General features: G+C 55.0%; 1 protein-coding gene and 1 long non-coding RNA gene across 2 annotated transcripts; both read right to left on the reverse strand.

Moving 5' to 3' along the window:
* Nucleotides 1-1,332: 1,332 nt before the first annotated feature.
* On the reverse strand, nt 1,333-3,506 carry LOC309857288. The gene is made up of 3 exons (XR_014307604.1): nt 3,238-3,506; nt 2,775-2,851; nt 1,333-1,567 (listed from the first exon to the last, which is right to left on the reverse strand). It is a non-coding gene; the product is annotated as an uncharacterized lncRNA (long non-coding RNA).
* Nucleotides 3,507-4,860: 1,354 nt separating this feature from the next.
* LOC309857284 (uncharacterized protein) lies at nt 4,861-17,628 on the reverse strand (the record flags this gene model as incomplete). Its single annotated transcript, XM_082750039.1, has 11 exons — nt 17,481-17,628; nt 15,423-15,557; nt 13,821-13,891; nt 13,332-13,356; nt 11,461-11,534; nt 10,464-10,759; nt 9,305-9,587; nt 8,800-8,824; nt 8,225-8,298; nt 7,828-7,852; nt 4,861-5,123 (listed from the first exon to the last, which is right to left on the reverse strand). The coding sequence occupies exons 1-11, from the start codon at nt 17,506-17,508 to the stop codon at nt 4,861-4,863; spliced, it is 1,299 nt and encodes a 432-aa protein (XP_082606165.1). The 5' UTR covers nt 17,509-17,628.
* Nucleotides 17,629-17,884: the final 256 nt, after the last annotated feature.

Raw genomic sequence — 17,884 nt, forward strand, 5'->3', positions numbered from 1 at the left:
GGAGGCAGTTTTTATTAAAGAACAGGGATACGACCCTTGGGTAGAAAGGGCTGCTTGCTGGGGTCGTGACAGGAGGCTGACTTTCTGGGATGGCATTGGAGGAGGTCAAGCAAAAGGGAGGTTTTGCAAGAATGTGGCAGGAGGGCAGAGGACATTGAGGATACAGTTGGCTTTGCTCTTGTGAAGGGAAGGTGGTTTTTCCTGCTAGGAAGGCATGAGTTGAAAGATGGTGCAGAGCTTCCGGGAGGAATGTTACCTTCCTCCTCTCACAGGTCCATCCCAGGGACTGCACGTTTGAAAAGAAACTCTGTCCTACGGACATTTCCTTCGGCCTCAGCCTCCCTCAGTGTCGTGGAGGGGAGGGAGATGTCAGGGCTTCAGGAAACGGAGATCCGGGCCTCTGGCAGGTCGCTAGGCTCTCGTTAAGCAGGCCTCTTCCTGCAGAATCAGGAGGACTTTTACAAACCGAGGGAGACTCCGGTCTTGCCGGGTTTTGATCTCCATCTGTGGAGAATCTGTTTTTTCCTTTCCTCAGCTTGAGGGCAGTCAGAGCGCCTGAGGGATGTCCCCCGTATCACAGGTTGGGGGGTGGTGTGGCGTGCCAGCTCCTGCTTGGCGCTCAGCTAGCCTTCCCCTCCCTCCTCGTGTGCCCCTGACCAGGGCGGAGCCTTGCGTGGTTAAGGTTGTTGAAGGAGGACGGTCTCATCTTCTGTAGCTTCTTCCTGCTGAATAGGGGCGTAGAGCTGTCCCTCCGCGTGGGTCGTTCCTGGTCAGGTGGCAGAGGCCCAGCTGGGGGAGGCCTCTGCTGTCTGAGTTGTAAAAGGAAGAGGCCGCTGAGTGCAGGGGAGAGCCTCTCCTCCCTAAACCTCTTGCTGCTGCCAAACACACAGGCTGAGCGGGGCCCGTTTTGTGGGGCTGCTGCCAGTGTTGAGCCCAGCATTGGTCACGGTCCTGTGCGTCGAAGTGACGGGGGCGGTTCGGGTGCGGTACCCTCGGGGAATCCAGCAGGGGTAGGGCTGCTGCCCCTCGAGTCGATCCCAGGGTGGTCAAGGGGCCCTGGCAGTGCCGCTTTGTCCTGCATGTGTCATGCCCTGCAGGGTTGTCGGGGACTGCAGGGGACAGCGGGAGGAGGAGCAGCCCCTGCAGCAGACGGGAGACAACGGGAAGGCTGCTGTCCCGCCCAGTCCCAGGTGGCCCACTCTCCCCACACAATGGACTGTTGTGGGCCCAGGTGGTTGCCTCGTGTTCCAAGTGTCCGTCATCGGCAGGGCCCGGGCAGCCAACTCTGGGTGTGGCGGCCGACTCAGAGGGTCCTCTCCTCTTGTCCTCGGGGCTCCAGTGCCGTCCTCTGGTGGGCTGCCCAGAAGTCTTCTCTTTGGCCTACGGAGGTCAGGCGTAAGAGAGCCGTTCCTGCAGGCGTGTTTCCCTGTACGTTCACGCCGAATCCTCCTCCGGGCCCAAATCGGAGCAGCAAGTGAGGCCCCAGGGCCCGCCTCGCTTCCTTTGTCGGAGCACCCCAGGAGCCTCTGGTGCCTTGGGGTGGTGGGCACACTGTCCTTTGGTGCAGCTGTGGAGACAAGGGTAGAGTGGTGTGAGATAGCGAGTGGCGTGTGGCCTGGGCCTTACCAGAGGCCTGTGGGGTTTTGTGGGACGTGTTTTCTGAGGTGTTGAGGTAGAGGTTTTCCTGCAAGACCCATGCATGACCTGAAGAAAGGGGAATTTCCTGTGGGCCCCCTGGAGCTGAATGAAGGCTACACTGCCAGGGTCCCTCAGGCCCCTTCCCTGAGCGTCCTCCTCCATGACGGCGGGGTCCTCCTCCTGCTGGGCTGTCCCTTCCCCAGCCTCTCTGAGAGCCCTGGACGTGCCCTTCTCTGTGGGGGGAGCCTTTGCCCACATGAGTGTTGCAGGTGGCGTGGCAGAGACGACATGCTCCCGACCCCCATGGGAAGTGAGTTCACACAGTCCACGGGCTGTGGGCAGGTGTTGGGCAAGGTGGGAGTAGGCAGGGTGGCCTTTCCCTGGTGGGTCTCCCCTGCCGACTGAGGGATCGAGGTGAGTCTCTAGAGTATGAAACTCACAAAGCAAAGTGTGCCATGAGGGGACCCACTACCTCCCACGAGGCATCTTGGAGGCTCAGGGGACTGGAGGTGTTGGTTAGATTGTATGGGAGTCGCCGGCGGACATGACTCAGCTGGAGACCGGGCCTGACTCCCCGCCCACAGGGATGCAGCGCTGGGAGGGGTGAGCTGTCCTGCTCCTGTGAGCCCGGGGGCCTGTCTTGTTTGCTCATTTCTCACGTGCCTGAAGTGGGAGATGAGGCCACCTCACCACTGTCTCTTCGCGACTAGTGTCGTCCGGGAGCAAGCCGTCTGCTGGCTTTTGCAGGGTGGGAGGACAAGGTTTGGGTCATGCAGAGGGAGGGGCTCAATGGGGGGTGTGGAGCCCTTTGCCAGAAGGTCACTGTGCCTAGGCTGCCTGGGGTCCAGTCCCTCCAGGCAGCGAGGGCCCTTCCTCCAAGATCAGCAGCTCCTGGACGACAGCGCCCAACCACCACAGGGAGTTGCAGGGATCAGGTGGAGGTTCCCCGTGGGATGTTCTCAGGACTTCCTAGTGCCTGCAGGGACTGGGATCTTCCTCTCCTCTCCTCTTTGTGGTCAGAGGCTAGGGCAGCACCCCGGGTTTTGTGCTGTTTGCTGAGGTACCCACAACAGGGACGGGGCAATGATAGAAAAGGTGTATCCATGTTCACCGGCCCCTTTTCCTGCCCGACTCACCCCGTTCCCGAGTCCTCCTCTTCTTCTGCTTCCCTTGTCGTTTGCGCCAAGTCCACTGAAGGAAAGTTTCTTGAGAGCTAAGAGCAAGAGCAGAAGTGGGCATGAGCACAGACTCCCCGGCATCAGAGAACCAAGTGGGGACACCCAGGCCCAGCCTCCCTTCCCGAGGCCTCTCCAGCCGGGTGATCCGTGCCCTGCCGATTCCCAGCCCTCCTCCCTGCTCTGCTGTCCGGGGCTGCTTCCCAGAGTCCGCGGTGAGGGGTCAGGGTGATGGTAGGAAAGGGGTGAGGAGGGCTTCCCAGGGATTTCATGCAGCAGTTCCCATGCAGAGCCCGAGTGCCTGTCAGAGACGAGGGCCTCCGGAGTTGGCGTCATCAAAGCAGGGAAAGGGGAAGAGCTGGGCGGAGGCACTTAGGGACAGAGGAGAGAGGAAGCCCAAGAGATGGAGGTGGAAGTGAATTACAGGCGCAGGGTGGCTCCTTCCATCGGAATCGCCTTCTGTGGAATCCTTCGGGTTAGGGAGCAGCGAGGGTGCTGGGGTTGGCCCTGAGAGAGAACAAAGGGGAGTTAGTGCAGGTGACGACCCACGGCCTGCTGCTCTGGGGATGCTGGGCTCTGCCCTCAGTGGGGTGCGTCCCTAGCTCCGAGTCCTCCCTGGCCTTGGTCGTTTGATCTCCGCAGGGTACAGGGGGGTCTCTGGTTGCCCACCTGCTCTTCCCACCTCCGATTCTCTCCAAGACCCGGAATCCTGGCTGTGTGATCCTTTCCCCCCTGGATGCTGTCACTGTCCCTAAGACTGCCTCTGCGGGACGTTGTTTTCCTCTGTCCTTTTTCCTGTCCTTCCCTGCTCTACTTCGTCCTCCTCCTCCTCCTCCACCTCCTCCCCTAGAGATGCTCCATGTCCTTCCCCCTGCCAAGCTCCACCAGTCCTATTGTTGTCCAGGAGGGGGCCACCAAGGAAAGAGAGGAGATATCCTGGGTTTCCTGGAATCAATCCCCCGATCCGTCTGTGCTGGGAGCAGCTGTCATGGGTCTGGGATTGCTGGGGAAGTGCCGGGAGAGATGGCCCACCACGTCCCCACAGCCCATGTCTGCCCAGGGACTGGGATGACCTTCCCAGGGACGTGTTTCAGGGAACGCAACGCCCTCTGTTTCCCTAAGTGTTACAGAGACAGGAGACAGGAGCATGGGAAATTGTGCAGGCACCCTCAGCTGTTCAGGGCTGGAAAACGTCCAGCGGTGTGGTTACTGAAACACAGGATTCCTGCCAGTGCTCCTGCTGAGGCTTGCCAGGAATGGACGGGGTCGGGGTGTATGTAGGGCCCTGGGCAGGCCTGAGGAATGTTTGCCATTTGGGCATGCCTAGGGAGTGGGGAGCATGGCCAGGGCTGTGGGCCAGCGAGGTGGGTTTGTGAGAGGAACCATGACTCCCTGGCCCTGCTCCCAAGAGGCTCTGTGCTATGCTTCGAGGCCAGCTAGTGAGAGGTAGAGTGGACCCGGGGCAGCAAGTGTGTGAAGCAGGTCCATCAGCCCCATCACACAGGCCCAGGGGACCGTGGCCCACGACAGGGGTTCTCCAGGGCAGCTGCATAGGGGCATCCCACCCTTGGGAACACGTCCCCAGGTCAGACTCTGCTGGGGTGTGAAGGCTGGCAGAAGCTCCGATTTACGGGAGCCTGTGTAGTGAACCCAGGAGAAGTACACTTTCCCTTCTGCAGCTCTGGGCGTCCCCTTGAAGTACAGCAGCTTGGAGAGAACCAGGATGGTTTGGTAGTGGAGGTTATGAGGGAGAGAATTTAGACCTGTCTTACACCTCCTGGCTCAGACCAGAACGGAGTGTCGCGTAGTGTCTCTTGCCCAGGAGAGTGCGGTTCGGGCCGCCAAGTCCTGAGCATGACCAGGTCTGGGCCCGTGCCAAGAATGATGCAGAATCTCTTGTGCACCATTCCCGATAGGCCATGAGCAAAGAGCTTTGCTCCACCAAGCTTTGACGTGTGGCAGTGGCCAAGGGAGGCACGAGCAGCTTTGATGGGAAAGATCCTTCAAGGAGCCGCGCAAGGAGTCGAGTGGTGATGACAAACCCAGCCTACCCTAAAAGCCCGTGGACACCTCGTCTGTTCTTTTCATCCTGAGACCGTGACATGAGCAAATCATGCCTGTGACAGAGCATTGCTTTCCTTGGTGGTTTTTGACCCACCTTCTTCCTTCTCCAGAGCGGCAGGGGCAACCCCATGTTCCCGGGAGCCCTGTCCCAGTGTTCCCCTCCTCGGTGCCATTCCCTACCTGAAGAGACTTCGTCCTCACTGAAGGAGTAGTCCTCGATGCTCTCTATCAGTAGATCTGCAAGAACTGAAAGAGGAGCAATGCCGTTAGGAGAGAAACCGCCTCACCCCTTCATCCCAGGTGCGTTGAGATGTCTCTGGGCCGTGCAGCATCTGCCTGACCCTTCTGCAGTGCTCTCAGAGGTTCACGGGGCTGGCGGAGCCGGAGCCCTTGGAGGAGACAGGGATTGGAGTTTCATGCCTTCTAATGAGACCAGGACGCTGCAGCAGTCACCTCAGTGTCAGTTCTGCATGCCCATGACCGCTGTCCCCTCCCAGCGCAACCATCAGAAACTCCAGTCGTTATGGGACTCTTGACGTGTGGCTAGTGGGAGTGAGCAACTGGACATTTTCGTTCCCTTGATGATTTCCGTGTACTGCGCTGAGATAATAAATGACTGTGTATGATGGATGGTAGACAGACTCTCTCCTGGATCACTCAGCACTAGACACCAACCAGGAGCGAGAGAGGAGGCCTGCTCTCCTGCGTATTGCTCGGGCATCAGTGGCTGGCCTGACAGGGACGTTGATCAAGGGAAGACGTTCCCGGGCTCACACACACCCACCAGGCGCTGCTGGAGGTCTTTGGACCCGAAGAGATTAAGGTGAAGCCCCAGTTCCTAGAATAAATGGGGAACGGATTCCGTGCAGCACTGATCTAAAGCATACAATGTGATGCTCTCGGGACAGAGGAGCTGCTAGAATAGATAAGGGAACCATAAAGGAACACAGCGAACCACGACGTTTCTGAATATGAAGAAGTCGGTGGTGGGTCTCTAGAAGCTGACCTTCCAATACCTTGGATGACTTCCCCGAGCCAACAGGAGGGTGCTGGCATACAAATAGGCAGGGGCACCTGGGAGCGGAAGAGAAATGCCCAGGAAATGTGCTCATGTTGGCATCACGATGCTTCCCAAGAGGACCGCCCAGGAAAAGCATCCTCTTCTGAAACAGTGAACAGATTGAAAAGGCAGCCCACAGATTGGAGACACCCTTGGCAATCCTTATTTCAGAAAAGGTGTGTTCACTGACAAAAAGGAAGAACAACAAAGAAAACCAACCAAACAAAAGAAGACCGGGATTTCACCAAATGAAAGAATCGAGAAAAAGACTGGAGTAGTCTGTGCTGCAAAGGGAACTAATGACTCGGCCAATCAGACAGACATCGTACGAAAAGATGCTCAACGTAAGGCATTGTGAGGGCAATGTGAATCCAAAGGATGCTGAGCTGTGGCATTGTCAGTTAGGGTGGCGAGGACCCAAACCAGGAATCCAAACCCAGGACCCATGTTGGAAGGAGGCAGAAAATTAGAGACTTTGTATGCAATTCATGGAATGCAGACTGGTGCAACTACCCTGGAAAAGCCCGTTGAGTGTCCTCGGAGAGCAGCGAAAGGTACTTCCGTTGATTCCGCGCATGCGAGTGAGAAAAAGAGATGTTGGAAAATCAGATTCTGTTCCAATACATGTTTCTCATGAGAGAAAGTCTTGTTGTCTGCCAAAGAACCCTGAAACCCTGATTTGGCTCTGTTTCCATTCCCAGGCACTGAACTCCCTTGAGTTGTCTCTTGGCCCAAACCTTCCGAATCTAACAAGGCCCTCTTGCATGGACAGATGGCCAGCGAAATGGGTGATGATTGTCCTGTCACCCCTGTTGAGGTTTGAGGTTCTCTTTGGCCACCTTGCGATGCACAGAGCACCCTTTGTTCCTGCATGGAGGGGGCCCAGGTGCCCCCAGTGATGCGCAGTCCCTGAAGACCACCTCATTCCCCCTTGGATAGGACACCTTTTGGACCCTCCTCCAAGATCCCCAGCAAGGACCAGTGGTGGGTGTGGGATTTCCCTGGGAGAAGGCCAGTTGCATTCTTAGACACAGTATCTGCAGGGAAATGGTAGATCTCCATGGAGAAACACGGAGTGAATTGGCCCCATCTGTTCCCTGGCCACTACCCCTTTGTGCGGGTCATCCCCGAACGGGCTGTTGTACGCGGCTGCCCCGGAAGCCACCTGCAGAAGGGAGGAAGTGTGTCCCCGCACTCAGTGTTTCCGATGAGGTTGGGAAGACGCATCGTGGGGCCTCTAATGCAGAGATATGTGTGTGTGAGTGCAGTGTCAAGAGGGAGGTGCTGTGACCATTCTTGCCCGAGACCTAGCTTGGCAGGAGAGCCCATGGACACTGACTCAGTAACAGGGATTGGAAAAGACACACTTGTGTCTTTGGGGCACAGTCTAGCCCTTCCTAGTTAGCGACGGGATTTGTTTTCTGTGGGAAATGATGTGTATTTGCAAGGAAAGAACACCTCTTTCAATTGTAGGTGTTGAAGAGTTTTCCCATGAATGGACGTTCATGATGTGACAGTGATGGGCAACATCTCTGAGAACGCGGACACCGTTAATCGCCATTTTGAGGGGACCAGACACGTTCGAGAGCACAGCATTCATCCACCTGACACACACACACACCAACCCTGCGAATCACAGCACATGGATTCCCATGGAAACAGACCTTGTGCTCAGCACCCGATCCTACAGCACCTAAGAGCAGCACGGTAGCTTCCAGGGCCAGGGTCACGAGGCCTCGGGTCTCGGTCCGGAACATGACCCTTAGTCTCGTTGCAACAGGATCTGGATTCTGGGTCGCTCTCAAGATGGAGCCTGCAAGGAGGCCCTACCTTGCCCATTGTCCAGGTTGCTCAAAAGCAATGAGTGACTCTTGAGGACAGCATACTTACCATGCTCCCTTTCCAGCAGGGCCACCTGTGATTTCAGAAAAGAAAACATGATGAACATCAAGTCCTGCCTCGTCCTGTGTGCACAGCTCTTTTGGTCTCTTGGTGATGGGCAGGGTTATGGGCAGTGATATGGAATCCACCTAGAGGTCGCATGCCCTGGGTCCATTGGTGGCATGGCGGTGTCAGTAGCACCCGTGAAAAAGCTAAGGACCCTGTGGACTGTAACCGAACCTGCTGTTTCCTTCAGGGTCTTTGAAATGGGGTGTCCCTGGCTAAGAGTCGCTCCCTCAATAATCTCCCCACCAAGGACATTGTACGTGCTGAGGTGTTTGGATCTGATTGCGAGTATCAGAGAATCAAGGGATGCTGTACCTCACCTGAAGGAAGGCTAACTTACCACCTTGGTGAAAAATGGGACCTCTCCTTCTGTGCTGTCCACGTCAAGGTCATTGAACAGACTATCGAGGGGATCTAGGTGGATACACACAGAGAGTGTCGGGACCCCGATGGGACTCTTCGGGAATCGCTCGGGGAGCTTTGCTTGGCGTGCACGTGTGGACAAGTGTGTGGAAGTGGGGAGCTCATCAGTATGGACTGAGGTGCAGTGGGCCCTTCCTGGATGGAGGATGAAAGGTCCTGGAGAGGAGCAGGGATGTGAATAGAAACTCTGGCTCCTGTTGGAGCTACAGGGCCTAGGTTGGCTGTGAAATAGTCCATCTCCAAGGCACACCTACTGCCTGCCCCCAAACCTGCACCACCTAAGAGCAGCGCAGTAGTTTCTGGGGACAGGGCCATGAGGCCACGGGTCTTTCCCCAGAAAATCCCTTTCTGTTACTCCGACCCTTCCTCTCAGTCCCGCCGGACCTGGAATCAGGGTGGTTCTCGTGGTGGAGCCTGTGAGGAAGCCCCAACCTTTGCCCTTTTCCAGGTTGTTGCAAACAAGTGAGTGACTCTAGAGTACAGAATACTTACCGCCATCCTCTTCCAGCAGGGACACCTGTGATTTCAGAAAAGAAAACAGTATGAACATCAAATCAGGCTTTGTCCCATTTGCATGGCTCTTTTGTTCCCTGGGGGATGGGAGGAAGCCCAATGCGGAAGTGTGCTAGAGGCCCGTGAGCCCCAAAGTGTGACGAGAGCAAAATGAGTCCTCCGCAGATGCGCCCAGTCTTCCTAGAGGTCCCACGTTCCAGGTCCCACTGGACAAAATAGGTGGTAAGGAGGAATAGCTGCTACCCGTACCAAAGCTCCCTGCCCTCCAGATGGTAGGTGATCCTGCTGTGGTTGTCCCAGCCCCCCTGCTGTGGTGGTCCCAGCCCCCCTGCAATGCCTTCGGGGTTAGGTAGCATTTGGTAACAGATTCTCTCTCAAACTTCTCCCTACCCTGTCAATGGTGCATGCTGAGAATTTTTTTATGTGACCTTGATTTAAAAAGCCAGAAGAGTTTTGTGTCTCCCCCAAAGAAAGGCCAACGTACCACTCTGGTGTAAAATGGGGCGTCTTTCTCATTCTTTCCTGTTGAACGCTCACCCGCCTGTCCATCCAGCCAAGCTAGGGAGAGATCCACAGAATGGTCAGTCCAGCTCGGCAGGAAGAGCTCAGGGAGTTTCGCTTGGGGTGGGCGTGCCCGGGAGTGTATGGTGTTGGTATGGACTGAGCAAGCTGCTGCTGCATCGAGAGAGGTCAGGGCAAGGAGCAGGAATGGAGGGAGAAATATTGACTCTGAACTTGAGCTACAGGGAGTGGAATCAGGGTGACCTCTTCAAGCAGAAAGGGAAACACTAAGAGACACATTCCGTACTGACAGGCAAGTTCCTCCAACCAGCGCCTGTGTCATGGTCATGGTCAAGATCGTTTCTTGGCTGTTCCCACCTACCTCTCGCCTCTTCTAGGAGATTGTATTTCTGCAGAAGAACACTGTGTGGCAGGGTTGCATGCAATGCAAGCACAAGTACCCTATAGGTTTCTATTTGTCCCTGAGTCATGCAGGGTCAGGAAAACCAAAGACCCAGGATTTCTACGTACTGACATCTGACCATTCCAACAGAGTGCCCATCCGCAAAGTGCTGATTCTTTCTAGTCTTTCCTTTCCTGTGGGTGTGTCCTTGGAGTCCGCGGGACCCAGTTTCCCGGGACCCAGCTCCTCCAGTCAGGATCCGGCAAGTTCACGAGAGAGTGGAGGCCAGGCGAGAGAAGGGCACTCTCTAACCTGGCCATGTAGCAGATTGTCAGGAAGTCGGATCGGGCCCCAAGCTAATGATGAAGCTTTCCTGGCCATTGCCATTTGCCAGTGAGCCTTCCCTCTATGTGCATTCAAGATGGGAGCATTTTTGTAAGGCTGGTGGTGATGTTTGGGTCGACTAAAGTAGCTTCTGATTCCTTTGTGTTTTGACCCTGTCTGAGAAACGTCCCGAGCTAGGACAGATGTGGGCCCCTTTTCTCCCCATCCCTGTCTGAGGAAAGGGAATCCTGAGCAACCCTCCAGGTGGAGCTGTGGTCAGCAAGGAATGTGGTGTCCTAGCGGGGTGTGTGCAGCGGGGATGAAGGAGGTTTGGCTTTGAAACTTTGACCCGTGCCCTCAAGTCCATTCAGTGGGAGATGTCTTCTGGTGAAACGCACGCAGTCCACACACCCACATGCCCAGTCCCGTCGCATCGACCCACGCGAAAGCGAGCCCCAACCCTCCAGCGTTCCAAGCACACCACCCGAATGACCTACTGGTTTGCAGGGACTGTAGCACAGGGTCCTGGGTTTCTGCAGGACACTCCGTTTGTTCAGTCCGCCCCAGCCTCTGTTCCCGGGAGGAACTCAGAAGGGGGGAAGCTCTCCAGACCAAAGGAGGAGAGAAAACCCTACCTTGTTGAGTTAGATCTGTCCCCCTAAGGGGAGTGATGGGGGTATAAGCATATGGGGTGTATCCAGTCGCCGCCTCCTGCAGTTGGAGAAAGGGAAACCCAGTGAGGATCCCCGCACCCTGTGCACACTGTGTGCACACATCTCTGTGACCTTGGTGTGTGTTGTAAGCAAGCTATATGCGATGTGGTCATTGAGTCTATTTTCCAGAGGAGGAGGAAATGACCTCCCGATAATGACCCCCTTGTCCTTGGCTCCGGCATGTTATGTCAAAATTCCCCCATCCATTTTCGTCAGCCACTCATTCCAAAGCCATTTCCCATAGACAGAACGACCTGGTGGAAAATGCTCACGACCATCCACTGCCTAAGCAGTGGTGGTGCCCGTCTCAATTTGCTGTCCGTTAATGGTATAAACTCACGGCAGGCTCTCAGCACCAAGGACATGGTCTCTCCCCTCTGGCATGTCCATGCTGAGACACTTTCATGGAAAGAGAAATCAAACACTGGCTATCCCTCAGAAGCACAAAATGACTTTAGAGAGGTGACTGAGCGGCTCAGACATTGAAGCTTCTGCCTTCAGCTCAGGACCTGATCCTAGGGTCCTGGGATGGAGGCCCACATTGGGCACCCTGCTCGAAAGGGGAGCCTGCTTCTTCCTCTCCCTCTGCTACTCCCCCTGCTTGCGCTCTCGTGCACTCTCTGTCTATCTGTCTCTCTCTCCCCTTCTCTGTCTTTCTGTCTTTCACATAAACAAAATCTTGAGGAACAATGAGTTTACCTGAGGGAGAGTCAGAGTTTCCTCCTCGGCCCTCAAAGTGGGTAGTAGCTCTTCCATCAGGTCATCGTGGAGAGCTAGGAGGATACAGAGGCACCATGAGGACACTGGTGAGGCTGCTCAGGAAGTAGGCGGGGAGTTTGGATGGATGAGGACAGGAGGGGAGTGTGCACGTGCTGGGGCGCCTAGGAGGTATGGGCCGCACTGCTGCCGGGCCTTGTCCTTGGTGCAGAGGGGAAGGGACGGGAGAGGAGCAGGGAGGAAACGCGAAGAGGGTTCTTGTCTTTCTAGCTAAAGTGAGCCCGATCAAAGCCAAATAGCCATTCCAGGACATGGGAAGCCTAACCTGGCTTCTGTGTGAAGACCGAGTCCCATAACCTCTCCTGACTGACATGCCACTAAGGTGTCCCACGCTGCTGCTTTGGACATCAGCTCTGGGCCCAAGATCCCCACCTGCTGCGACTATATGCATCACGTCTGTGTAAGATCTTGCACAGCATAAAAAGCAGCCTTGCTTGCCAGGCTGCATTCAACCCTCAGGAAAGGAGCCTAGTAGTTTGCTTCACTCATCCTTTGTCTTCAGAAAATGCCATGTGCAACACTTGAGAGCACGGACATCGTAGCTTCCATAAACAGCCGGCACCGTCGATGAGTGTGATAGATTCCTTCCACTGTTCTTGAGCTGTCCCGTGTGTGTGTGTGTGTGTGTGTGTGTGTGTGTGTGTGTGTGTTTCCCCTGAAGACAGTGGCTGTCTGAACCCTCCCAGGTGTTCTGACCAGTGGGAAGTTGCTTACACAGAGGAGTCTGGGAGTGTGTGCTGATCGGCTGTAGGCCTGCTTTGCAGGAGATTTGCTCCGGGGATGTGGGTCCAAAGCTTCCACCCAAGCTTCACCTTGATTTCCTATTGGCCAGTGGTGTTTGAGTGTGTGCTTAGAGAATTTGAACCTTCCTGAGGCTTAGGGAAATCTTATCAAGTACAGTCAGTTCCCTCCGTGATGCTTTTCTGCCATTGGTCGGTCGTGTGTACACACTGAGACCGGCTATGACCGATGTTGCCCTGTTCTGTCCTCCACGGGTCCACACGCTTTCCAGCCATGTGGGCTTGAGCATGAGGATGTGGCTTTTCTCTGTGCACTTGACTCCAGGGACCAGCCTGTAATCTTTAAGGTGGGCTTCTAAGCTTGCCCTGGCTTCTGTGTCCATGGAAGCCACTGTGTCATGTTGGGTCCTGTCGGGGACCATCATAGAATCTAGGTATTTGGCTGTGTGCACAGATGCTGATGGCCCTTTGCTAGCTAGCACCCATGGTACATCATGACGCCCTGGCTGAGGGACTAACAGAGGTGGGTAGGCCAGAGCAACTTTCAGATTGGAACCTGAGCTCCAATCATGGCTTTCCAAGTAGGAGGTCAAGGGTTTGGACCCTTTATCTCCGCACGATGCCCGCCCCAGGAAATCAGAGGGAAATGTCCTCCAGGTAAAGCTGTGGGGAGTAGGGGAAGGAGTATGTAAAGTGTGCCAGGGTGATGAGTGTGTATTGGAAGAGGGACACTGTAATTGTGGTGGAAGTGTGAGAAAGATCTCCTGGTAAAGGCACACAATTGTGTTCACAAGCATAATGCATGGGGACACACACACCCACACCCCCACGCACACACCCACGCACACAGGGCCTTCATCCCACGTGCACACAGATCACCCCTTCCCTATGTACGAGTTCTTCCAGGCCCTGTTTGATGTGGTGACCGTGCCTCACCGGACAGTCTCGGTCAGTATCCCCCAACCCCCGTTCCTTGTTAGAACCCAGAATCAGGGGGCAGGCTTCTTTGTACTCTAGATTTCCTCCCAGAGCCCGATGGTCTTAAATACGTACAGCTGTCCTTGCTCCCAGCGTCTACCTGCGATTGGGGAAAAGGAAATACAGTGAGGATCCCAGCATCCTGTCCTGTTGGGCCAGCTCTTTGGTTTGGGGAGGACTTCAGGCAGTTAATTGGAAGAGGTCCGGTGGTTGAGTCCATGTCCTCCCACCTGAGTTCAAGTGGACCATTTGAATGATGCTGGAGCATCATTCAATCTCCGAAGTCCATTCTGATCAACAGACAGAACGTTCTCTTTCAAGGAGAAACCTTTTCTGCTGAAGAAGGTGTTTGATCCCATGGAGTTTGTAACTGAGGCTGTCCTGTGTCCTCACCCTTTTTGGGTCTATGTGTGTAAGAGGTCAGTCCCAGCATTCCTCCACGAGGGGAGACTGCTGCCCCCTTCCCCTGGGAGGTAAAGTGCCAGATGTTCATCAAACTCCACTGATGGAAGAAATCAAGGAAGCACCATTTGTGTCTCTGAGAAATCAGAGAGGCGAGCTTACCTCAGGGAGAGTTGGGGGACCTTCTTTTGTCCAGCTCCTAGGAAGGTCCTTGGACTGGCCCTCCACAGGGTCTAGGAGAACAGAGAGGAGCTGTCAGGACATTGGTTGCGCTACTCAGGAATGACTTCGGGAGTTAAGTCTGCTGGATATGGATGTGGGGCCAGAGGGAATGGACGTGAAGGGTGACCAAGCAAGGCCTGACTTCCCAGTGGGCCAACAGTGGTGGAGAAAGTGGTGGACGCAGTACACAGTGGTGTACGCAAAACGCAGTGGTGTACACAGAAACACAGAGGAGGGGAGCAGGATGGAAAAGGGAAATGGGGCCTTGGCTTTCTAACGGAGGGGATGTCATCAGTGGGAACTCTCAGCGTCTGTCTAGGAAACACTCAAGGCACCCTGGGTTTCAGGGCGCAGTCCCCTGAGCCCTCCTGCCCACTGTGAAGCCAAGCCAGCTTGCCACTTCTTCAGCTGGTCATGGGGCCTGTTCAGCTGTCTCCCCTGCACCTCTGCTGTGTGACCCTATCGCTCCTCTATCGTGCCTTGGAGTAGTGGGTTTTTCGGTGATGGAATCTAAGTACTGGGGACGGGTTATATTTGTTAGTGCGTGTCCGTTCAGTGACCCTGCTGACATCCGTGATGCTTTGTAGACCGCACTGCCATCTACAGGGAAAACGTTGCCATCCTATCTCATGGCACCTCTGTATCTGTGAGGACATGACCGGCCCTCCCCGTTTCCTCCCTCCACTGTCCCTTCCACTTTCTGGGTCTACGAATGTCCCTACTGGAGTGTCCTCAAAGCCTGGGATCGTGTAATGTACGTCTTTCCTTGTGTGCTTGCTTTCAAAATGTGTGTTAAGTTTCCAGGTTCCATCTGTTTCGTAAAATATTGGAAACCTTAGTTTCTTCTTACGCCTGAATTGCACTCTATGATGTGTATGGATGCCTCTGAATGTGTTATTCCTCCCGTGATGGATTTGGGGGCAGTGCCTCTCTGGGGCTATTGGGAACCCAACTGTGTGAGACATTAGTGCACAGATTTCTGTCTGTTTCCAGAATGAGAAGACATCACCGAATGCATTGGCCCCATTTGTAGAACGGTAACCACGTGGAATGTACTGGGTACTTTAGTTCCCCAAATGTGGTGAGGTCGTTCTGTTCCTTTGAAGATACGTAGCACACCCATGTAAGATGTGGCTAATGGGCAGAAGTGAAGGGGGGACATCGTGAAACCTCCTGTCGTATTCTGTTCCATTTTTCTGTTCAGCGTTCCTGGCAAAAAACATAGTCTCTTCCTTCCTACACATCTAAGAACCATGTTTCCTGGGGAGACCTATAGGGACCTGTGTGTTCCAGAAAGACCTAAGATCCATCCCTTCAGCTAGTAGACACTTTTTTCCTGTGCCCCTTGGATCCAGTTTGAATGAGGATCTCATCGTGACTTGTGGACTTAAAAGGGGATGGACGGACGGCATAGAGGGAAATGGCTACAAGTGAAATCAGAGGACAATGTGTCTCAGCAGTTTTAAAAGCTTCGGTTATGTCTGTGCTACTGAATGACAGAATGCGTCTCTAATCAACGTAATGAGTCAATCCCCAAGGTACCTTCCTCGGGGTCCTCAATGGTGAAGACCTCATTGTGGAGGGAGAACCGGACTCTCTTCTTGCTGTGGCATTGTGGAGGGGGCGGCGTGGGTGGGGGCGTCTCCACATCCTCCAGGAGACACTCCCCACAGATTTCTGGGAGACACACAGAAATAGAGAACAGTGTCGGCACCTTGTCGTCAGGAGCCCTCAGGGGGATTGGAAGTCCTTTCCTTCTAGTCCATCCGTCTCCTGCCCCTACTCGCCAGCTGCCCAGCAGGCATTCCTCCCTCCAGGTGGGACTTAGGAAGGGGTCACCATGTGCTGTGCTCTGAATTCCGCCCCCTCCCACACCCACAGGTTCCGTGGGCAACGGCTTGTATGGAGCAGAGACAGGACAGAAAAGCACGCAACAGAGCGCCGTGAGCACGCGTGATAGCCTCGGTCACATCCACTGAGCAGCCACTCCTACCCGAGAGTGTTCCCCAGAACCCTCTGTGCCCTGTTTCCCTGCCCTCCGGCGTAGACGTTAGTGTGCCACCACGGTGTCCCAAGTGATTGAGTCCAAGGAGTGCCTGGGACCTAGGGGAGGACTGGATGCTTCCCAGCCGCTCGGCAGGTGTTGAGGAAGGGACCACCTAGGGACTCAGCTAGACAGCTGGCTGTGGGTGAAGCCACAGTGGAGGACAGTGGAGGGCCCTGAAATATAGGGTGCCGAAGGGTCCGTCCAGAGTTGCCACCCTGATGAAGGATGGATCTGGGACAGGAAAGTCGTCGTTTCCCTGTGGCCGGAGATCCCCGAACCCCTGTCACCAACCCACGGACCCTGCTAAAAGGTTCTGAAGCCCTGAACCAAGAGCTGCCCTCACAGTCTCAAATCCCTCTGTGCCACTGTGTCTGTAGGGGAGAGCAAGGGCCACGAGACCAGCTTCAGTCCTCACTCACCTCTGTGTTTGGGGCCCTGACATCAACTAAGTGGTGGTTTCTGCCCAGTGGGGCCCTAGTGAAGGACCAGGAACGGGTAGCTTGAGCCACGTTCCCTCACCTCTCTGCAAGGTCAGCCCAGTCGCCCAAGGCCGTCCTGAAGGCCAGTTGAAGCCCAGGCTCCTGGGGTTCTGCTTGGCTCCCAAGCTGATTCAAACTCCCAACAGTCGCATAGGACCTGGCTGAGAACTCGCTTGCCTTGAGCTCACCAGTCCCGAGGAGCAGTCGATGGGTACAAACGGACATGTAGGTGGCCATGTGGGCTGGGAGTGGTTGGTTTCAGGAAGGAGACGGATGATGCTGAGTGGCCCGCTCTTGCCGTGTGGACTGCTCTGAGGAGGCTGGATGGAAGTGAGGCTACCCTGGCTGGCGTGAGTCCCTCCCTGCTCTCTCATTCTTTGCCAGCATCCCCTGTCTACTCTCAGGTCTCTTGATCCCCTCTGGAGACTGTAGGTTTAGCAGACAGTCTTCTGTCTCCCTCCCTAGGCCGGGCCTGGAGAACCCAGCCCAGCAGTACCTTTGAGAGCAGCAGACAGTCCACTGTGCAGCTGCCGTGTGTTCTGTTCACCCACCCGGTGGCACAGCCCTTTCCCGTGCACTCCCAGGCATCAAGCAGACGGCCCGGGAAACCCTGCACATCAACCCATGAGACCACCCCGCTATCCTCCAGTGTCTCTCCTTCTAAGAACAGCTGCATTTCGACCTCTGACCTTTCCTCTCCGATTTTGTCATGTCCATCGGGAAGAGGAGACCGGCAATTCGTTCCCCTCAAATGTGGTGCCTGGGTCGCACCAAGATTCTCCTGATGCAGGGACAGCAGTGTGGCGTGTGACCTGTGTGTTGTCCCTGTAGGACTGTGTCCGAAATGGGCATTCAAAAAGAGTACGGTTTTCTGAACATCGAAGCGCTTTAAGGAAGGCAGCTTCCCCACGAAATCCCAATGAAATCACCCAGACAAACGAACAAACACAGGCATCCAACCGGGAGGGGGAATCAGAGGGTGGAGAGGAAAAGCCAAAGAGAAGAAGCCGATCTCTGTGAAAGGGAGACAGCCAGCTCCAGAGAATAGAATTGAGAAAATCGATAGGCACCTACCTATACAACAGCAGTTAAGGTTCCCCATCGTGGGGACTGTTAGTCCTGTTCACCCAACCGCCAGGGGCTCGGCTCACAGAGTGACAGTTGAAATGGAACGTTGGATGCGTGTCATCAGGTCACCGTGGCGATGGCTCATGACAGAACTCTGAGGGTGTCATGGAGGGAAGGGGGTCAGGGAGGGGTCGATGGATGATGGGCAATTAAGGCACTTGTTATGGTCAGCTCTGAGTGGTGGAGAGAAGTGATGAGTCCCTGAGTTGTGCTGCAGAATGCAATACTGCGCTGTACGTTAACTACCTGCATTTTTGGACATTAAAAAAAGGATACTCCTGAGGGCACCTAGGAGACTGAAATGTTCATTATCCTATCTGCTACTCTGGAAAACTCCTATTTATACGAGA

The sequence above is a fragment of the Mustela nivalis genome, assembly GCF_964662115.1.
Source record: "Mustela nivalis genome assembly, contig: HAP1_SCAFFOLD_595, whole genome shotgun sequence".
Lineage (NCBI taxonomy): Eukaryota > Metazoa > Chordata > Mammalia > Carnivora > Mustelidae > Mustela > Mustela nivalis.